The sequence below is a fragment of the Dromaius novaehollandiae genome, chromosome 18 (genome assembly GCF_036370855.1).
Source record: "Dromaius novaehollandiae isolate bDroNov1 chromosome 18, bDroNov1.hap1, whole genome shotgun sequence".
Lineage (NCBI taxonomy): Eukaryota > Metazoa > Chordata > Aves > Casuariiformes > Dromaiidae > Dromaius > Dromaius novaehollandiae.
Window position 1 is genome coordinate 2,831,310 of NC_088115.1, and position 23,250 is coordinate 2,854,559.

Sequence of the window (23,250 nt, forward strand, 5' to 3'; positions counted from 1 at the left end):
CATCTTTTGGGGCGATGAATTCACGGTATGTTGGCGCTGCCAAAGGAACTGCGGCCAGACCAGAGCAACCCGAGGCAGCAGTTCACGGCAGGCCGGCTGTAAGCTGCATCCTCCTGGGCAGAGGGGGAGAGAATATGGTGCAGGTCCCGATTCTGTGACCTGCCGTTTTACACCTTTTGGTGCACACGGGATTTGGCACAAGAGGCGCCGTCATTCAGATGGATTTGAGAAAGCTGTGGAACATGAGAAGAGAGCACTTACGTTCTTATATAAAAGTAACGTACGCTTCTGTGTGCTTTTGGGTGGTACTGGAGAATGCGCGAATGCAATAATCTCTAGTCTTTTCGACTAACGCAGCATAGACTTCCCTGTCTTGCACGTCAAGCCTCAGTAAGTTGCTGGGCTGCTCAAACAAACTCTTCTTTGGTTCGTTTATATATTTATGTGCTTCCCACTACTAACGCAGAGGTGATTACTGCATAGTATCAAAGGCCGAAGGAGGTTTCTGTCGTGCTGCTGCTTCCAATGTGATGCCCATAACCTTTGCAAATTGGTTTTAAGTTCTGATCCCTTTGGACAGCCAACACGATCTTTCTTTCGCAAATGTGAAATTTCATCTGATGACTCGTACATGTAGAGGTTTGACCTCTCTTCAGGACTGACACAACTTGGCCAGTTGCCTTTTGTGTCTTGTGGTGCAGGGTGTTCCTTCTGTGCTCCTTCCTGGCCGACTTGATGTTACTTCTATTAAAGCCAGTTTTTGTGTAATCTTTGAAAATGACTTTGGATATAAGCAAACAACATACAATGTTCTAATCTGGATTTAAGGACCCCCTCCTAAAACCTACCCAAGCTAGTTAAGGGTTAGTCTAATTTTCATTGCTTCAGGTTGGGTTTTCTTTAAGAGACTTGGGAAGTTGGTCTAACTTTCATTGCTTCAGTTGATGGGGGGGGGGGGTTGTTTGCTTGTTTTTTATATAGTTAAAAGAGTTGGGATTATAACAGTGGAAGATCTCAGTATGCGCTTACTTCTAGTAGTAGAGGTGTGTATCTCCTCCTGCGTGCCCTGCCCTTGCATGAGATGCCTCTGCCTGGCCCTGCGCTAGCTGTGTCACAGCTCCACGGGGCAGTGCCCCAGGTCCCAGCCAGGACAAATTCCCGGTTTGGGAAGGAGGCAGCGCAGTATCCTGGGCCACGAGATCGTCTTTGCCTTTGAACCAGCCAGCTCTGTAACGTATCGCATGAGGCGGCAAAGCGACGCCAACGTCCTAAACCAGTGAGCGAACGGCAGATGGAGCGGCACAAGAGAGCCCTCCTTTCTGATAGATGGAGTTGGCCCGGTTCTGAGCCCCCGCGCAGCTTGGTGCATTGTATTTGCCATAGTGGTAGCACCTCTTCATGATGCAGTTTTTGATTTTGCTGATTTAGGTAAAATACCTATACCACGCTAATTCCAAAGATACCTGCAAAAGCACTTTGGCTGAGTAAGGCCCTTCACAGCACAGATTACTGTGCAGGAGACAAAACTGGGAAGATGCTGCCTTTATTTTCATGGGGGTAATAGTACAGATTGATTTTAAAACTGTTGGGTTTTATAATTACTCTAAATCCTAAGGCAGAACTTAATGATCTATATTCAGATTTGTTCCGTAGCTTTACTTAATTTCTTCAAAAAGTTAATTTTGAGTGGTGGTTAATCATTAATACCTGTTGTGATTTTATATATACAGCATTGACACTGAGTTTTTTGTCTCTGCTAACCTGAATGACCCCTTTCTATACACTTGCCTCAACTGTAATAGTTTAGCATTCTTAATTAGAATCTTACATTTTAGATGACGGGGCCTTCATTTACCAAAACTTCTGCTAGATTTGTTTAGCTGCGTACCTTAAATGTGCTGACACTTTAAAAAACAAAAACAAAAACAAAAACTTTCTGACACAAAATAAATTATTAAAGGCAGTGTCTAAAGAAGAGCAAGAGTTGCTTGTGGTCATCTGGTTCTTCTTGATCTTACTTCTCTTTGTAGGTTGGCAGGCAGAAACAAGCTTTCCTCCCACTTCTGCTTCTGTTTGTTTTCTATCCCAACTGCTAATCAAGTGAGACTTTGATACGTGTAAAAAAAAAATACTAAATTCAAAGAGCTTCAATCTCCCAAAAGTGGTGTTAGCATTGGAGGCTGATTACAAGTATATAGCCAGGGGTTTGTATTAGCTTAGCGATTTGACTTAAAGCCACAAATATACTGATTTAAGTAGAGACTGCCATAATTACAAATAGAATTATTTTTCTAAGTGTTTTAATCAGATGTGTACTTTCTAGAAGAGATTTCCCTTAACATTGGCTTGGTCTCTGATCCCTTCTTTAAACCTGACTTGAATTCTTTTTTGCCTCTCATCAGAATTGGGGAAATGCTTTTGTGTGAAGTACTGGAAAAACCTACTAGGATGTTGTGGCTGGTTCTCATGCCAGTACTTTGGAAATGTTTGGGGAGAAATCAAAGGAGGGCCCCCAAACTATTGTGAAGGGCTAGAATATTTGAAGCTGAAAGAGTATAACCTATTCCTTCGACAAAAAGAAGGGGCTGTTGTGTGAAATTCTGCAGGATCTCTTATAAATGAGAACAAACAGATTCATTGGCTTGTTTAAACGAACAGAACCTTTGGGCTAGGGGAAAAAGATCACAGTAAAACTGGAGCACTGGAATGGCGTAATAAGAAAGTGGTAGATCGACTAGTGCGCAATTCTGTAACAAGACTGCCTTTCTAAAGCACACTTTATTCTATAGCAACATGCTTTATTCTGTAGCCTTTGTATGCGGGTCAGCTGTGACCACCAAAGTTCTTGCAGCTTATATATATAACAACTAGTCTTGTGTCCAGCATTCTCTAACTTTTCCAGTTAATCTTCTGTTTTCTACTTTAGTGTGAATACCTAAAGATTTCGGAGGAAATACTCTATTCTGTGGCTCTTGCTGCCTGCTGACAAATACCTGGCATTACAATTGAATTTATTGCACTGGCTAGTCTTTTACTGTCAGGATGTTGAACAGTGGCACAGGTATTACGCAGAGAGACAGCGACATGGGGGGGGGGGGGAAGTGTTTGGTTATTGCAAGTAGCAAAAGAAAGTTGTTAATCCCTAGACTTAAAAGTAAATAGCTGGTGCTGGTGAAAGTATATTGTTCTTCATAGTCATAATTTTAGATTTACTATGCCCAATCTGTAACTTTATCAGGGCTGCAAGACTAACAGAGTCTGTCCCTGTTTTACTCTCCAGCTTCATGCAGAGCATGGATAAGTTTGAAAGGCAACTGGTTGGTTATTCTGGCTTATTTTAAGACTTGCCTTCTGCTCAGTGAGTAATCCCTTCCGCTGGAGGAAAGCGATTCTTTAGCTTCCTGCTGAGGAAAAGTGTGTGTTTGTGTACAGCCCAAAAGGTGGGTGACTCTTACTGTTGTATATCACACGAGCGAGTGAACATACTGCTGCCCATCTTAGGTCTGAGCTTCACAGTGTAACTGGAAACATCAAGCATGTAGTATCACAAATAAATCCACACTGTGGATACACTGATTAACCACTCCTACTTACAGTACTGTGCATTTTTCTCAAAAGTGACTAATTAAAGTACCGTTACGTTTGGTTGTAGAGGTAAGTTTATCCAATGTCCTACTTACTGCAAATCGTGGCTGTCGTTACCTGCGTGTTGCAGTACAGCAGAGTGACTCGGAGAGCAAGTACTGGCAGAGCAGCTTGGCACCTACAGCAGGTGGGAAGGCTCATTCTTTCAACTACTTTTCCACCCGTTTCCTGTAAAATAGCTTATATACTTCAAGATAATGACTTGCAACTAGTACAGCAAGAAGAAATTTGAGATGACTATGTTTAGGTACATGTTAAGGATGTGGCAATTCCTTCATTAGCATAGCAAACATTTGAGTGTGTGGTTAGTGTTACTTCCATGCTTATCATCACGCTAGAACAGGTGTTCAGGGCAAGCTTTGTAAATTCAGACTAGCCTTTCTTGAGTAAGAAATACTTGTTCAAACTCTCTGATAAACTATGCAGTAGCTTTAATGGAAGCAGGTGGGGCTGGTGCTGCAGCAGATTAAGAAAAGTAAAACTTTCAAAGTGATGTTGAAGTGTTTGCTTTGCTATTTAAAGTGAGTGCAGCCGACTGGATCATAAACAGCTTGCAATTCTGCACCGGATTTTCTTGCAGCAGAGAAAAAGGATTATAAATCATTCATAAAGACTGGTTTCTAACACCTTCCTGCAAGCATGTTTCTACTGCAAGACTGCGGTTTCCAGTGGATTGTTTTCCTACTAATACAGCAGTTCTGAAAACAGAACAGCCGCTCTTGTGAATGGTGTAGTAGATAGTGCTGAACTGTAGTTACAGCTGGATACGCAGGACAAATGCAGTATGCAGTTTGGTTGAAATAGTCTCTTTTTGGTACAAATATCAGTGTACGTGTTCTAAGCAGTAATTTGTTCACTTCATGTCCTATGTTAACATGCCCCTGTCAGCAGGAATCTGTTTCCTTCCTTCAGCAGCCACCACTATTCACCCAGTGATGTAGCTATTCCTAAAACCTACGGAAATGGGAATCGTGTTTGTGAGCCTGTAACTAAGCTACTGCTTAAGTGAATACAGCAAAATTAGTCACTTTTATTTAAAAGAAATAACATATTACAAATAAGTGTGCAAAACAATTTCTGTGATTAAGTACACATAAAAGCAACATGCAAACTTGACATCAAAATCTGCGTAGAAGTTAGTCCTTAGTATGTTATGTGACACTAAAAGAAACTTGTCAAATTTAGAGAGTTTGCAGCTAAACCATCTTAGAGTGAACGGGGATGTCAGATTTGAAGCATCTGTAAAATTAAATTCCAGAAGAGCAAGACTTCCCTCCCCCCAGGTATTGAGTGCTAGTAACAGAGAGCTTGTGTCTAGTTCAGTTTCTAGTTTAGTATCTTGTGCCTTATTCCAGCAGTAAATACTAATTGCCATAAAACAACTTTGAGAAAAGAAAGTTTACAAGTCAGTCAGTTTAATCTAACCTAACTGCTCCTAGACCAACAATACTTAGTATGCAACATTTCAAAAAGAAAAAAAAAAAAAAAAAAAAGTTTGCAAGTTTAAAGCCATTGCAGAAGAGTATACTTCATGCCACCTAGTTCATGTATTGTGCTGGATGGGTAAGTGGCCTGTCAAGTCTTCCAGTTGAAGCACAGCTATTTTTGAAGCAGTTGCTACAGTTGTCACACCAGTACCGAGGGCGGCTTTTAAACTTGGAATGGCTGTTTCACTACAGAAGGAAAAAAAAAATCACACCTCTCTGCAAATACAGAAGTCTCATTTGCCAAAGTATCCCATGTGCTTACTTCAGACACTGAGTAGTGGTTAGTTAGGTCTGCAAGTGCCTCAATGTGCCTTCATCTACTATATACAGTTTGGCACCTTTGACAATTAGTGCTGATCATTCAACTTAACCAACAGCAGTGTGTGTGTGTGTACGAGCAGCAGTCTGCAGGCACAGGACTACCACCCCTGAACCTGACACACCAGATCAGAGGACAAGCATGGCTCGAGCTACAGTTTTCTATGGCTATATGCTTGTCATCGCTTCTCCTCTGTTATGCTAGGACGCGTGGTCAGGGGGAGAAGCAGTACTCTGGTTCCTAACCAGGCTGCTGGATTTAGCTGACTATGATCTGTATATTCTTCCCTCTCTCAGCAGCTCAGTGGAAGTAAAGCAATGCCTAAAATCTTCTGTTTTCATATCCCTTTTTCTAAGGCTAGTCCTGACATATGTACAGCCCCCTGCAGATCGTGTAGTGTGGCAGGCACTCATGTTTAACCTAAAGTCATTTCACAGTTTAGATTAAGAGAAACCCAATAGGCACAAGCTTGTTGAAAGTCATGTCTTGAAAACTTGAGTTGATGACAGTAACTCAAAGAGATTTTAAATGATGAATGCTTGCAGAAATGAGAATAAACATATGTAGTCCACTACTTCAGAGCTTGTTCTGATCATGTTGGGCCAGGCTTCTCAGTGAGGTCTGCTAAACTTCTTGATCGGTATTGGACATTCATACACTGTCCTTCCAAAGATGCAGAATAGCCAAGGCAGTACTGTGACCCATGCACTCCCTCAACTCAGTCAAAGCTTGTCATCAGTCATTTCTAGAAACTGAGCATAGACATCCCTTGAGCATTCCCCTTTTTGGTTGAATAAGAACTTGTAGTAGCTGCCATCTGCACATATTGCTGAAACAAAAACAAAATCCTTTCAGTTCAGCTGTTTAAGAGCTACTGTTCTCTCTGTTGCTTCAGCTATAACTCAAACTGACCTTTCAAGCCAATAAGACATACACAGAGGTGTTCTGGAAGATAAAAATCAGTCTCCTTGCATTGTCTGCTAGTTAGCACAGACAGCAGCAATGAGGTAGGCTAGTGCTGCGTGCAGGCTGGCTTGCTTGCTTGCTTCCTGCTTCAGTATGGATTAATCTTATTCCCTTGCACTGTTCAGCAGCGATAGCACGTGTTCGCGGCTGACACAGGTATGCGACCTTGTCTTATCTGAGCATTCCTTCCAGCTCAAAGCAAGTGTAGTTCAAAACCTGCTTTTCCACACAGAACCTGCGAAAGCCTCCATTACTTACCTATGACAGCATTTGGCTCTGTTCCAAAGGCACAAATGCACGGAGAGCCTGAGGGAACCTGAAATTTGGAAAAACTCCATTTGGAACTGAAGTATTTGGGGAGAAAGCTGGCAGAGGCCAAACTGAAAGAGAAGAGGAAAAAAAAGTTTAACAGCTCAGTAAGATACAGACTAAAGTTAATTTAGAACTGCTGGCAAGTTTGAACAAGTCACAGGGCTCATCCTAACTGCTATTATTGAGTAGCTTTTTATTTTCTTGAGCTAGGTATCAATAATACCCACAATTCTGGGCAGGGAGCTCATACAATTGCCATTCTAACTTCCTGTATTCTTAAGGGCCTACAAAAAGGATCGATTTGTAGTAGATTGCTACATGTAAATTGGCCACAAGTATGTTCATGCGAACAACACAGACATCAGGGTGGGGATCACCAACCTTCCGCTGGAAAAATCCCGTAACGCCAGAAGGTTCAACAGAAACTTGGCAGTTGCTAAACAGTCTTAAATCTGCACTACTTGATTCAAGCAGTATAGCAGATAATTTTTTATCGGTTCAGGTAGTTTAGGTATTAGTTGCTGCTATTGCTCAAAGAGACAGTGAGTGACAAGACTCATGCTTTAAAATCTGTTACATGGGTAATCAACAGCATCTTACCCATGGGCTTCAGAATGGCCCAAATCCTACCTTGACTGTTTATTTCTTTTGGGGTCTTCTGCAGCAAAAATATGTACTGTGCCGTGGTCACTGGATACACAGATTAGGGAAGCATCCTGATTGAAGTTAATGCTGTAGAGAATACAGACAGCTGTAGTATTTCTCCTGAAACATTGCAGTTTCCCCATGCAGCTTACAATGCTGCTTCTGCAAGTGCCTAGAACAGCTGTCACCTTGGTAGGTACACTGTTAATAGCTCGTCTCCTGCCCAGTTGGGCACACTATTTGTGTGTCCATCCTACCACTTTTTGCAGAAGGAAAACATGATCTCTGCTCTGAGGTCTAGACAGGTATTAAATAAAATGCACAACACTCCTACCCCAAAGCATGGTGCTAAACAGAAGAACGCAAGCTTCCCCCACCCCTCCTGGAAGATTGCTACAAGCAGTGGATTAATCATACTTCTGCCTTTGGCTCTAACATGTAGAGCAGCACTGTGTTAAAATAAAGCTCCGCTTTCACCATTTTCTTGCCCCAGGCGCTTATCCTAGGCTCTCTGGCAGTGCCAAGAGAACTGCATCACTGCCTTCCCCATACTTCAGTCTCAAGTCCAAGTAGCCACCCATCTAAAGCTTATCTGATGAAGAGAGGAGGTAGTCCTATCAAAGCTTGCATTTTGTCCCAGGCCCTGTGTAACCTGTGCCTAGTTTCCTACAGCTGCCAGCTACTGCGTTCGCCCTTCACCAGCGCTGGAGGAGGAGGATCCCTGCGCCCAGCATGATCCCGGGAACTCCGACTGCCAAGAGAATTCTGCTTTGTGCCCGGGGCAGCCTAACGCTCCTTTGCTTTTTGAAGGGGACACTTGGGTGTTGTTTAACAAGGCCATCTAAGCACAACAATACTAAATCCATAAGACAAAGGAGAAGCAATTAAACTTACCAGTATATATTGGCTGCCTGTGATCCTCTTCGTAGCTCCTGGATTAAATGCCCTGATGAAGTATCAAATATTCTTATGAGGGTCCCCTTAAGAAGGAATCAAGCATTATATTAGGAAAAAGAAGACTGCTTGGACAGCTGCGTTTACATCTGTGAACACCATCCCAAAACCTCTTACCTGACCAGCATAGCCCTAGATACATGATATACTGGAGTTAGTTTTTATCACAATAGATTCAAGAGAACTGCCTCTTAATAATTGTGGGGAAGAATATTGATTTTTTTTTTCCTCCTCTTGCTCACATCACCACAGCGTTACAATGTTTTGCTACATAACTGCTCAACTAGGGTAAAAAGTTTTATCCAAGTTACGTTCTAAAGCAGCAATGCAGCCCCGGCATTCGTTTGCACTAAAGTAGACTGTACTCTTATTTCAATTTGCAAGTTGTGTTTGAATGTATTCTCTAGGTGAATAAAAGGAGACCTTCCTAATACAAATTCAGCACCATGCAGAGGGTTATAACTCTATTTTGCAAAAGAGTTTGCAGTTTTAAGAGCTTTGTTTTGAACTACAGTAATTGTGGTGAGTTAGGAGAGACTATGACTGCTTTTCTGTTTTCAAGATTTTTTTTATCTAATGGATGTGCAATAGAAATTACTCTGAAGAGACACTGGTTGGATTCCTTTAGCTTGTCTTTGAAAAAAACTCATTTCAGTTGAGTGCAAGAAGGTAGGAAGTACTCAAGTCACCTCATACCCATCTGCTTGACATTCCTTTGGACACACTGGAACCATCCTTTGGAAGATGAAGCTCACTAGCAGACTTCACTAAAGTTCACATGGATAAGGCGGGTTTACTACTTGCTTTGCATTCTTTCTACATCTTTCTGCATCAACCCAGTCCAAAGCAATCTGTACTATGCACCAACTTCATTTTTTGTCTGTATATGGCCCCGTGTAACTTAAGGTCAATAGGCCAAGAATCATTTAATTGCTTACGCTCTATGTGGATACCTGCGATGTACATAAAAGAAAAATGGGGGCAGTACCCACGCACGCACCCCCTCCCCAGTCTGTAACAGCAATTAGAGGCAGAGCAAAATTCACGTCCTCTAGTATGACAGACCTATTTGGAGAAATTTTTTTAACGAGTGATTTTGAAGTTAGTTTAAGCATAAACTGCAATAAAGGTGAAAGAACAGAGCATAGATATTTATTTGCTTAATTCACTAAGTGATATTTATTGAAAGCCTATAATAAGGACAATTAAGAATTGTTGCTTGCAGTGAATAAACCCTGTTCTTGATTCAAAGCAGGCACAAACCATGAGGCAGCTATATGAAATACATGAACTCCTTAGGCTGGTTGTCATTCACACGTCACCGAAGAGTAACGTGTAAAACATACACCCTGCCCTACCTCCTCAGGCACTGCATTTGGACTGCTGTTGAGGTATCCTAAAGACACGGTAAAGATGAAGACAGACAGCCTGCATATTTCAACAGCAACTTTTCCAGTTCATTAGTTCTGTGCTGTCCCTACAAAAGGGATGTGGCTCCCTGTTTTAAAAGCAGCTATTACACTAGAATACATAGTAAACCAGAGGTAAGAGGATATCACGCTTACTTTTTCTGATGCTGTTGCAATTCTTGTTCCCTGCAGGTTTAAAGCTATACAGCTCAAGACACCTTCATGAGCTGGTATGTCTACAGGCGGCTTTTCTGTATTAGCCAGATCCACTATCTGCACATGCCCAGTATGTGTTCCAGGAAATGCAAGGAGAGAGTTATTACTATTTGGACAAAGGACACAGAGACCTAAAATAAATAAATAAGTAAATAAATAAGAAGAGAATAAGAACAACTGTGTAGTTAGTTTCCATAAACTAATAAAATTCTCAAGTATAAATTTCTAAAACATCTTTCAATGATTTCAAAACAAATAAAAATACATGTTAACCAGAATTAATGTTAATAGCTGTTGCAATATCCCAAAGTGTGATCCATCCATAAATAAAAAAAATTAAAAAATAAAAATAATTTTAAAAAGCTCAGTTGCTCCAAAAGGGTAAAGAGTTTATAATAAGTGACATTTTGGCTTCCTGTTTGTAAAACTTAGTTCAGGTTTGAACCTGGTTCTTGTGGCATTTGCATTTTGTTTCTTTTTCCTCTAGACTTCTTCCTTCTCAACTTTTTCAAACTTTTTAACGTGAATCAGCACATCTCTCCCAAGCGTTCTGCTGATGCCGAGTGAATTCCTTGCAACCCCTACCCACAGCTTGCAGAACAATGTGTGGCTGTCACAAGAAAGACCTGACAAACTTCTCCTTTACTTTAGCACCTGGCTACTAGCCTGTAAGTCAGTGTGCGGGATGTGCATTTGGGTTGTACTGCACATAGCGCAGCCAGCAATGCCAGGTTTGCTTCCCCTCTTTCTCCCCAAAAGGCACATCTCTACTATAGTTTAAATCATGTTTTTGGAGTAAGCAAAAGCTCATCTGAAGTGTTAAATATGTAAAGCTTAGATTTTGCTTTAGCTTATGGGGGCTTTTGACAGTCACAGAAGCATTGGATGGAAGATCATTTAGTCCAGCCTCCTGCTCAAACAGGGACTGCTGCCAGCGCTGTATCTGAGCAGCCATGGTTTAACAGTCTTGAAAGCCTCCACAGATCGCATTTCCAGGCCTAACTAACCTGGTCTAACGCTGCACTAACCTCCTAGCGGAAAAAACATCTTCCTGACGTCCAAGCTGACCCTCCCAAGATACTGTGCATGGCCAATGCCCCTTGCCATACTGTCTGGTACTACCAAAAAGAGTATGGCACTGTCATTTTTGTAACTGTCCTTCAAGTGAGTGTAGGCTGCTAGCTAACAGATAGCCCTTCACATCTCCTCTTTGCATGATTAAACAAGTCCAACGCCCTCAACTTCCCCTCGTAGCCACATGCTTTGAGACCCTGACTGTCTCGGTAACAGGGCCTCAGGTGTGCTCAGATGCAGATACTCACACAGTCACCACTATACCCCTCTCGTTTTAGGCATTCACTTGCACAACTAGTCTTAAGAGTGCAGCTAACCTGGGGTTGTGCTTATCATCCCTCCATTCTCAAGGATCTCCTGCCAGAAAGTGCCTCTCTTTTTCAACAAGCAAACCTATTGCAATCAACTGTTTCCTCAGGTCAAAGCCAAACCCTACCTGTCCCGTGCCCACCTGGAGCCTGTCGCTGGCATCACTAGACTGGACAATATTTAGCCTGTGGCACTAATGCTCAGCTTTGTTCAGGATATGCCATCTTTAGTTACTTTTGATATTTCAGGTTATGCTTGCTTCAACAAAAGACAAAGCCATACCTTACTATTTAAAAAGAACAATACCTGTTTGCTAATGAGGCTCTTGTGGACATGGTAGAGAATAGTTCTCTAAACAAGACTATCAGAAGAGAAAAAGGGAGGAATGATGCACTTTAACAGGGTTTGCCTTGATAATTAAGCTTTCAACACAAAATACACTAGGTTTACAGGCTCTTTGTGGAGAAGGTGTATAGCTGTTACAGAAATTAAACCTATTATAGAGTACATGTGAAAAGCTTTTCTGTGTCAAGTATGAATACATTTTAATAACCATTTTATAAACACGGAAACATCTCCAAAGAACATGGCTACAATGCTGTAAGTAAACTGTTTTAATGACTTACGAAACAAAACCAATTCAGGAATCTGAAGATAAATAGCACAACAAGAGCAGAATAAAAATGTTTCCATGCCCCCCCGCCCGTACAACGAACCTTTAGGGTTGTAGCAGGTTTCAAAGACGTGCAACTGGTGGGGATTGTGTGTGAATGTGAAAACTTTAATCATTGAGTCCAGAACTACCACAATTCTGAAATACACAAAGAGAAGTTCCTATGACTTCGCAGTCAGGATCGGGGTAATATAGGGACATATGTATTAACTAAGCTCTACAAAGGCTTTCAACAGATTTTTCTGGCTATATTCATTTTTTTTGCTCTACAGGCTCCCAGCTTTGCAAAAAGCCCAGACAACTATGAGCCTGCAAAGCACTTTTATCCAAAGCTATGACAGCAGAACCACCCCCTGCCACACACACACACACACACACACACTCACTCTCCAGCTACTATCAGATGTAGACACACATCCTTACTCCAGAGATCAACTTGAATTCCCTCCACACTCCTCCATACATAGAAAAACACAGTCAGCAATAGCCACATGAGAACATTTCCTCTTATTAGGAGGTCATAAAAAGTCTTACAGGCTTTTCATCAAGGTTTCAGATATGGGTATACTCAAGCTGTGATCTGTTAATACTTAACACTTACCCCCAAAGCCTGTTTTAGAGAAAGAACATCAGCAATTAAATTTAAGTGTACAAACAGAGTCTTTTTCTTTCTGCAAATAGCTGGAAGTGTGCAAGAACAGCGTGCACAGCAAAGTCACACGTTTGGAACAGGTTTGTTGTACCTACCTATCTCTTCGCAGTTTAACTGCTTTGACTTCTGTAGAAAATTCTATCTCAATGACAGTCTTCTTTTTCAGGTCATCCCAAATCATTACTAGAACAGCACAAAGATTGCATTACAGCATCAAGACAGATCTACAGCATCTCCATTATAACAATTTCTAGTTTCTGGGAAGACTAATTAAGAGGTGCATCCAATAGCCAAACAATTACAGATTGGTATTCTACTAACCAGAAGGTATTTAGCTACTATATATCAACCCATTCTTTCCTGCTACAACTCTTGCAGGCAGGAGCTAGTAAACTCTAAACAGAAAATATGATTATATAAAAATAAGTATTTATAAGGACAATTAACTTTTTTGTTGTTCTAAGGGTTGGCTATTGAAGAAATAAAGCAGCAGCCAAAAAAGGAAAAAAAAAAAAAAAAAAAAAAAAAAGAGAGAGCGAGAACCAAATTTTCCTAAAAAGTCTGTCCACCAGGGACCTTTTTTTCCCCTCAAGCTGCCAAGCCATAGACTCTCTTTGTAAAGCTGACTGCAAAAAGTACAGATTTCACTGATGATGGCTTTGGTCTCGGAGACTGGCCATTGCAGATAACTACCTGTTAATACTGCGATAGCAGTAATGCAACTTGTTTCACTGCATTTACTTAGACCTGCTGCAACATCCCTCCATCCAACTTCAGAACACCAGGCCCCAGCTCAAGGCATTTGGTTTGGAAGTTCTTTTGGCAGTTTGACAGAAAATAGTAGGACACACACTTACAAGATCTATTCCTCGAGATTCAAGACAGTACCTTTGTTGGGTGGGTACTTCGGCTTTTTTCCTCCACCTACTAGCGCTAAGTAGTTGCAACGAAACAACATTTCGACGTGGCCAACACCACCTTCTAGAAATTCTGGAAGACAAATGTGTTTTATTTAAGTGTCACAAACTTACGTTTGAGTATGTCTAGGACATCTCTCAGGTACCCAAGAAGAATGAAGACAGACCCCTTTTCTACACTAGCTGACTTCAAAACAGAGTATCCTCTTAAGAGCTGGGGGGGGGGCAGATCAGGGAAATCTTTGTTGCACCAACACCACACGACCAAAAAGATGTTTTTGTTTTTTTTAAGATCAGGATTCTCAACAAAGTTGCTTTGTTCTTCACAGCAATGAAGATGGCTGCTGCTGTGGCAAAGCTGGGACATATGCACATGAAAATATGTAGAAAAAACACTGCAAGATTTTAAAAACATTGGCTGACTTCTTTGCATGCAATATATCACCATGGTAGCTTGTTCATTTCTATTATACAGTGGTTTTATAAATACATTTAGAAAGACCAACAGGTTAATTCAAATTCTTTCCCCAACTAATTCCCCTCACACACACATTTTTGAAGTCCTGCGTTGTTCTATAAGGTTAAAGCTATGCAACTGGAAAAACGCCAATGTTATTCATTAGTCATGAACTTTTTTCTTTTCTTTGCAAGTGGATTTGTCTTTATGGACTTGGTGGATTTGACAGAAGGCGGCAAAATGCACATGTGTGTAAGAGAAGCTCTAGTTCTGTTCTCTGGAGCATACCCATAGCTGCTAGAATAAGAGAGGTATGGTCCAGCTCCAGAGAGCCTCCACTCAAGTTTTACATGACAGAGGCAACGTAGTGAAAGCAAACGGACCAGCTGGTGCAGGAAGTTCCTCAATTACAGTGCAAGGTGAAGAGTTGTGTTTCTTCTGTTTTGCTTTGTTTGGCTGAAGAATTTCAGCTGCAGAGGGGGTAAGATAAGATGCTAGGCTGTGGTGCAAACGGAAGGACAAAGTATCAACCAGGGGATTTTACAATACAAGAATTCTTGTATTCAGTGACATCTGGCTGGGGGCTCTGTTTTTGTTTACGTCACTTCGAGGGAAGCTCGGCATTCCACTCCGGAGAGGGAACTGAAGCAGAAGGATGAGAGGCCACAACCGTGGCCTCCAGGGTACAGGATCTGGGTAAAAGACAATCTCTTTCAAGACATTGTTCAATACCTCCACACACTGGCAGGTTCCAGCAAGAAAGAGGAAACTAGTAAACTATTTCCAAAGCTAGAGGGAAGGTTGAAGTTTCATAAGGAAACAAGAGACACCTACTGCCAGGAACAGGGATGGAAAAGAATGGCAAAAATATCTGAGGAGGGAGGGAGAAGCACTACAGTGGAAAGATTTAGATACAGGCATCATGGATAAGAGGAAGAGAGACTTAGTTAGACATTAAGAAGCACTACAGTCTTTCTGGATGAAGAATCTATGTTTGGACTTGACCATACAATGCTGAAGATACATGACCGGAAAGATATTCATATTGGAGGAGTAAGCCTTGGATTTCATACAGGTCCTTGTGGTTTCTTCAACACCTCTTTTGACCGCTGAGTTCCATTCCTGAACAACTGTATTTGGCCACTGTCCCTTTCTCCATCACATTCCCCCCTTCAACTCCATTTCTTGGCCAACACTTACAAGAAATTCTCTCACTCAAAAAGAAAAGAAAAGAAAAGAAAAATGTTAAGAAGAAGATTGTAGAGGTAAGGATTCTTTATGGAAGGTACACACAAGCATACTTAAAATAGAATGATATCTATGACAGTGTCTCATCTATAAGTGTATCATCATAGATATCAAGCTAGTACAGAAAAGCATGCATGTTTGCAGTTTGTAGCCCAGAGGATCTGACAATAGCTACTCATGTGCAATTAAATCAGAGGCTACTAAGTCTTAAATAATTTTGTCAGTTTTTAATTCTAATTTAGATTTTACAATCTTCCTAAGTATTCCAGAGATGGAAGTACCCTCTCCTTTTTTGGCAAGGCAACTAACTTGCCCACATTCTCAAGTTTGACTTAAAAAAAGCAACACATTTCATTATGAAGAGGTATTATCACCGAGATAAAAAGGCTTAAAATATGTAAGAGGGATAACCCGAGACACTCTAAGAACACACAAAATGGTGTGAATCTATATGAGAATAAATGCCTTACTCATTATTTTAGCGGTTCTGACTCTGGAGACGCTTAGATGGGAGACTTCATGAGAATCTTGGGTATAAGAGATACAGGCCAAGGTATAACAATTAAGACGTGGTTCAATACCAAATTATAGAAGTCAAACAAACAGACCAGATCCATCTGTGACCGTCTCTGCTGAGCTGATAGGCAGGTTTAAATATACACGAAAGACACAAACCTTCTCCTCGCACGTACACGTCCTGCATAGACCTTTCAGAACCCAAAGGGGAAAGGGAATCTGACTGACAAGAAACCCTTTGTTATTCACTGTTACTGCGTTCTAGAGTCCTGGAAACGCGTCCAGAGCCATTGGAAAGAAGAGGTTTGACAATGACTTCAACAGGACTTCCTATCTGAACTCTAATCCTTTTAGCAGACTGTCACAGTTTATAGCTCCAAGCCTTGCTGCTCATAGAAAGATTTACTATTATGAGCAGAAAACGATTTATCAAACTGACCACCTGAATGGTGACCAAAATCTCTCACAGCACTAGAGAGTGCAAGAACACCTTGTTTCATAGGAGTTGTTATTTTAAATAGCTTTTGTCTCTTTTAAGTCTCCTTTCTAGTTCATCAGCACAGGTTATATTGCTAAAGGCAGGCCGAAAGCACTGGGAAACTTGTTTAGCATGGCAGCCTTCCTTCTATATTCAGGGTTAGAGCCACATGACTAGATTTCATTTTTCCTTATTTTGACTCAGTTCTGCTTGCTTTCCAATTAAAAACAAAACAAAAACACCCTACTTTACTTGTTAACATAGCTCTCACCTAGTCATTTCTCTTAAGAAATAATAGTAGGTTTACAACCTTAAGAGCCTCCCAAATTCCATAAGCATATCACAAAGGATATGTAGTTTAGACTATAAGAGGTCTGAACTCACAGTGCTCTCGCAAGCAACACTCTGAGCAAGTACAAGAAACATATGCCCAAATCTCCAGGAAGAAGGCAGAAGTTTTATTGTACTAGATCCTCCAAATTACTGCACAAGAACAGTACAATTTCTCTTGATGGCAGATCATATTGCTGCAGCAAATAACTCCTCTCCCATCTGTGAATAACCAGACAACTTTATCTCTTATTCAGGACTATGAACATTTCTGTAGCAACAGCTAATGCAATTCAGTCTCTACAAAAAGGTTTGACATCTTAATAATCTGCCACTTTTCTGCAAACTAAGAGCAGCTGAACACCTGATGGGGGTATTAACATAAATGATACTCCTTTTAGGACCAGCATAGACTTCCATAACTGGAAAGCTTTGAAAAAAGGTTCAAAAAAAGCACAAGGGAAAGCTAAGCAAGAATCTTAAGAAAAATAAGTGAGGAGACTGAGCTTCCAACACAGAATTAGCATGGAATAATAAAAAAATTTTTTACCTTGTTTCTCTTTTTCTTTGAGTGGATCTGCATTATAAACTCGGAATCCATTTTCCATTCCACATGCAAAGCAGCCTGCAATAAAAGACATACATACATATATATATATGAATGTGTTTATATGTAAAAACATATATATATAGTAATTGTAAGATACAGTCAAGAACTAAGAGGGTTAAGAGAGCACTACTCAGTAACTCCATTGTTAAATTTAATCTGAAGAACACTTTGTTAGTGTTTGCTGGTGAAAACCGTTTAGGGAAGCTGCCCTCTATGCTCACCTCTATTTCAAGTTGAGAGTTCCCAGTATTCTTTTCAGACAGGTGTGGGAACAACGGAAGGAAAGGAGAATGATTCACAGCCCATCTGTACTCTGTGTCACCCAGTAACAGTGAGAAGGAAACCTGCATTTCAACTTTCACGGTCCAACAATCTCTACGAAGCAAAAGCTCTCCTTTCTTGATATATTGGAATTTACATTCCAATTGTGACTATGAACCATTATTAACTTTTCTACAGAAAAGGGCTTCTTAAAGGCAGCTTTTAAGAATACTCTAATAAGAGCCTACTAGTGTCAGATGCAATGCCTATAGTTTAAGTCCAGAACAGGGAATGATTAAAAGTCTCTTTAGAAGAATAATTTTAGCTATATTTGCGGACAGAAGAACGCACGTGCCTTTTTAGTGGAGTCCACCAAACTATCAGTATCCTGGCCTTTTGCTGTTTTACTCACCAGTTACTGAATACAGTTACTACCATAAAGAAATGCCAGTTTGAAGCGAGAACAATTACAAGTCAGAAGCAGCTACGTTGCTGGAGACCTACAACAGAACACTAGTTGCTACACAGTTTACATGCAGCATATCCAAAATCCAGTCCAAGTTCCCTGAGATACAGGAACACAAGGTTATTCGAATAAGTCTGGTGTTATTCTTACACACTGCACCAGCTGCAACTATTCAAAAATCCCAAGTAAAACTGGAGGAGTTGCGTCTAAACGCATCCTTTTCCCAGACCTGACATCCAGGTATCACGGGGTGGGGGAGCGAAGGAAGCCTTCACTCCTGCCGTAACGCATCCAAGCCATTTGCTCAGAGCTACGTGCCCTGTGACTTCCTACAGATTTGACTGGTTTACTGTGGAGCCGTGGCTCATGACCTGGCCAGAAAGCTCAAACCGCAAGAGCTGGACACCTATTTGTGTTCGGCCTGTAAATCTTTAACGCCAAGCATACCAGAAAGATACCAGTGAATCTCACAACACCAGTGGCTAAGCATTGCTCTGTGGTTTGCATCTAAAAACTCCACAATTTCAAAGGGGAAGAAGAGAGGGCTAAAAAAAAGCGCCAATTTGAGATTCTTTTTTAATACTTGAAGAAAGTGTCTTTTGAAGTAGGACCACTTAACAACTAATTGCACCACAGACGTGCCCTGCTTTACCAAACAGTGTCTTACAAGTGGGGGTGACCATCTGGAAGCATCCTTGGGGTCCTTACTCACTGACCTTACATGCCCAAAGGAAGAGTTACTGCACGACCTATGCCCACACCCTTCAATGTTAACAGGAAGCAAAATAATCTTCTTTTACACACGCTCATTAACAGCGGACTCACAGACAATAAAATGGATACGTCCACGCCTGCTTTCAGGACAACAGGGAAGCCAAACAGCATGCAGCATGTTGGGGGCTGGGGGGCAAAAAAAAAAAAAAAATCACAGGCACAACTTCACCCCCTCCAATATTTTGTAGCACATTAAGAGCATATAAATTATTTTTCAAGTGCTAGTTTTACAGCAGACTAATGCACTTCCAGGAGAGAGGAAGGGATACCAAATTGTTCCATACTAAAAGAGTGCTATAAAATTTTACTTGGGTTAATAGCAGCAGCTTATGGCAGATCTGAGCAGAGTGCTTCAGCATCGCACTAAAACGCAGATGTTTCCTGGAGTATCACTGGAGCTTTTCTACGGGACTAACCTCCCAACTAAGACGTGGACTGCTTTTAATTTCTTAGGAAAATTCTACATTTTTAAGCGGTGACAAAACACCAGAACTGAGGAAATTAGAGTAATGGTGATATTCCACGTTACAGTCCATCGCTGTTGACAGAGATCCCAAGCTCTTAGTGGGGGCAACTCCTGAACCGAACAAGAGGAAAAACGTGCAGGAAGATTACCACTACGCTTTCAATCCTAGGTGATGGCAAGAGTTTTGGAGCACACTTTTCTAAGGGGCTGATCCCTACCTCTACCAGTGGGATCACAAGTTCGCCAAGTCACCTGTAGAAGCAAGACTTGAAGGCTCTAACGTAGAGCTGAAAATGGGCTGTCATAAAAGAGTAGGGAAGTTGCTGATACGCTTCCTTCAACGGTATTCAGACATTAATGATTTACGCACATATGTTCTGGCATGATAATTTCTCATGATGTTCTGTCTATTCATTTCTGTAAAGCACCTTCTGCTTTGAGGTCCCTCTGAAATCATCAGGGGAGCACTTGAAACCAGGAGTACATCAAGTAGAAATTAAGAACTTCAAATCAGAGTATTCTGGTTTAAAATAATTGAGAATATTTTGCAATACGCACCATTATTTTTACAGAAGTGGCAAGGGTACTCAGCATAAAAATATAATGTTACTCAAACCAGAATAAGGGAAGTACGTTCCAGAAGAACTGCAGATGCTAGCTTTATCACTTGTCAGTCATGGAAGTTAAGACTGGAAAAGACCTATTAGATCATTCCTCCCATTGCCCTATCATCATGGGATTGGCTAGCCTTAAATTACTGAGAAATTAGGTTATTGTGACAATATAGGCAGACACCCACGCTACTAAGCTTCAGCACTCAAGTGACTCATATTTCTATTTTTGGTAGTAGCAACATGGAAGAAGTGAGTTTCTTCCTCCTGTCTACTCTTCTCTGAGCAACCAATTACCTTTTCCTCAATGCTTTGAAAAAGCCCAGATCCATGTTAAGGTAACCTACTAACTGCAGTCCAAAATTCATCACTCCTAAACAGGAAAAGCTCCAGGGGCTTGCAAGCAAAAACCAAACATGCTTTTTGTTCAAGGTTTCTGTTGTTATTCGGTTGGCTTGCCAGGCTACTTAGGATAGGACTTTAATACTTTTACATGCAAGCCCCTCAGCTCAGAGGGCGCACAGATTCCCAGGAAACGAATTCCTTAACGTACTTTGGACGCAACACTTCAATAAAAGCACTGAATTTATGTTTTCTGCTATGGAAGTTAAGGAACCCTTTGCAACAAGCAGCAAGTTTTACATGCTAAAATGAGGTTCTTAAGGCAGTTTTCAGAATAAAATCCTACATCCTCACGCAGTTCCCTTCACAACCCAGCCCTATCACAGGGCTGGTAGCAAATACTACAGCTTCATTACGGACAGTGAAGATTTGGAACGAAGCATATTCTTGCAAATCTGTTTGTTATCTCTGTTGCAAACAAAAGATGAAAACAAGTGCAAACAGAGTTGCTGAAAGAAACAGTCATTTATATTGTTTTCAAGTCAGTGGGATAGCTTGAGCAGAGCTAGCAAGAAGCCCACTTCGTTACCAGTTTGATTTACTGCTGACAAAACGCTATTAGAGATCAGAATCACAGAATAATTCACGTTTACCCACAACTTGAAGATTATCCTGGTTTGCCAGCAACAGGTAAATGAACTACCATCTACAGGGACAGAATCTGCAAGAGTCTTAGGTAAGGGCATTATTAGGCAAGACAAAAGGGCGTTGCAGAGTGACGACCTTCTACGCCTGTTCCACAAAATGACGCTTATTCATAAGACTAGTGCTATTTTTATATTGCAAAAGTAAAGCGAGGCGTGTGCAACCCCTCTCTCAGAACTGCCTCCCCCTCTCTCACAAAGGAAAAAAAGAGGTAAAAAAAAAAATCAAGAACACAATTCTCAAGTTTTTCAGTTGCCCCGGGACTAGTCTTGTTTCCTTGTTTGCCTGTGCGATTAGTAGCCTTAACCAGCACTGAAGAAAGCAAATCAGCCGGAAAAAAAAAAAACATTACACTAGCTTTCAATGCAAAGCACCTACCGAGAAAGCGACATTTTGCAACTTACTTTTTTCAGTAATGAAGTTGCAAAAGACCGTCCCTGCGAGGGCAGGCTTTAAGGCGTGCTTATTCAACGGCACAAGGCTGGCCGGTTTTAAGAAGCTCAGCTTCCAGCAAGCGCTGAGGCACCGCACGTCCAAGGCTGCCCGCTAAAGTCACTGCTCCCCTTCTCCCCCCGCAGCGCGGCTCTCCGAAGCGCGGGGTGCGCTCGGCGCCTCACGGCCGGGGAAGAGCAGGCCGGGGAAGCGGCGTCTCCGCAGCGCCAGCCCCTGCGGCGAGCAGACCCCCCGCGTCCCCTCGGCGACAGCAGGGCCCGGCGCGGCGCGGCGAGAGGCAGCCGCCGCCGCCAGGGCCCCGGGGAGCAGCCCCGGCCCCACCGCAGAGGCCGCAGCCGGCCCGGGCCCCTCCGCCGCCGCCCCGCCCCCGCCGCGGGCCGGTTCGGGGGAGCCGAGCCCAGCCGAATCGAGCCGAGCCGAATCGAGCCGAGCCGCGGGCCGTTGCGCGCCCCCTCCCCCCTCAGCCGCCCCCCCGGCGCTGCCGGGCCCGGCCCCGCCACCTCACCGTGGTCCTGGTTGAAGCCGGCGTAGAGCAGCCCGTTGCCGTGCGGGTTCGCCGGGAGCAGGTTCATGGCTCCTGCCCGCTCGCGTCTGCCCGCGGCCCTTTAAACCATGGCGGCGCCCGCCCGACGCAGCCCCGCCGCGGGAGCCCGCCCGAGCCGAGCCGAGCCGAGCCGAGCCGAGCCGAGCCGGGGCGGACAGGCCGGCGGCTGCTTCCGACCTAGCCAGGCCGCGCCGCCGAGCACAGACGCCATCCACCCGCCAGGCCGAGGAGCGCCGAGCGATCGAGCCGCGGCACGCCCCGGCGGCGGCGGCGGCGGCGGCTCTGCGCCCGGCAGCGGCGTCTCTGGGGCGGAGGGCTTGCCCGGGGCCGCGGGCTCTGCTACCGAGGCCAGGGCCTGTCCCTGCGGCCCCGCCGAGCCCAGCCCTGGAAGGGGGTGAGGTGGTCGGTCACCTACTGCAGGGGAGCTCACACAAGGCCTAGGGAGAGAGGACAGAGCTGGGGCAAGCTGAGGTAGCCGTGGTCCCACTTGACCAAAAAAAACCCCAAATCCCACAAACAAACAAAAAAACCCACAACCGTGACAGTCAAGCATTGAAAGAGCAGCCCCAAAACATTATGGAATAACCTTGGAGGTATTCAAGCCTGATCTAGACTCAGCGTTGAGCCTACTTGGAGCACAAGGCTGGACTAGAGGGCCCGCTGCATTCCCTTCGGCCCCAAACTGGCTGTTATTTTTATTTTATGGAGGCCCCCACGTTTGTGTGGGCTCAGAGAGCACTACTTCGGGTCAGGAAGGACCCAACTCTCTACTCAGGCTCAGTAGCCTCCCCATCACTGGCCTGAGGCTATATTTGCAGATCTGTGATCTGCTTTCCTCCTCTCTTTGGACCTATTCAACATCCTCCAGCGGGGGAGGACTGACGCTCTTCGGTTCTCAGCGGCTGACCCCAGGCCTGAGGCCAGAGCAGGTGCTGGGCTACAGTGACCAGGGGGATCATTATTCTCCATGCACTCTTTCAAAAATCACGCTACCCCTCCACAAGATTTTTGTCTCCTCAGGCACTCAGGATAGCTGGGAGATAGCAGCCATTTTTTGATTTTTTGTCCGCCTCCATCAGGCTTTATTTACTACATTTGGGATTGCTGCAGTCATTACAACTGGGAAGCACTGCCCCAGCCCCTCCTTACCTTGTCTCTATACCAGCTGGCAGGAGGAACACAGACCTCTGACCCTGAGCACCCAAAAAGAGGTCTCACATCTACACCAACAGCCTCTCCACGTAAGCCTCTCACTACATGCCACACGTGTGGGCTGCAGCACCAAATGGGAAGACAGCATACAAGAAGGCAACAAACTAATGAGCCGGTGAGCGAAGAAGCCAAGACTGTAATTTAGAAGACGCTTAATCCTGAGCAGATGCCAATGCACATGGCTTCATCCCACACACCA

General features: G+C 43.1%; 1 protein-coding gene across 3 annotated transcripts; it reads right to left on the reverse strand.

Annotated features, from left to right (window-relative positions):
• Positions 1-8: 8 nt before the first annotated feature.
• WDR45B (WD repeat domain 45B) lies at positions 9-22,074 on the reverse strand. 3 transcript variants are annotated; one of them, XM_064522455.1, is made up of 10 exons: positions 21,801-22,074; positions 17,158-17,232; positions 13,550-13,651; positions 12,757-12,844; positions 12,053-12,147; positions 9,894-10,084; positions 8,269-8,354; positions 7,360-7,461; positions 6,676-6,797; positions 9-233 (listed from the first exon to the last, which is right to left on the reverse strand). In XM_064522455.1, exons 1-10 carry the CDS (start codon positions 21,865-21,867, stop codon positions 211-213), a joined length of 951 nt encoding a protein of 316 aa, XP_064378525.1. In that variant the 5' UTR covers positions 21,868-22,074; the 3' UTR covers positions 9-210. The 3 variants fall into 3 exon arrangements, with proteins under 3 accessions (XP_064378525.1, XP_025976375.1, XP_025976376.1); XM_026120590.2 differs by lacking the exon at positions 9-233 and adding an exon at positions 4,656-6,280; XM_026120591.2 differs by lacking the exons at positions 9-233; positions 21,801-22,074 and adding exons at positions 4,656-6,280; positions 21,247-21,408.
• Positions 22,075-23,250: the final 1,176 nt, after the last annotated feature.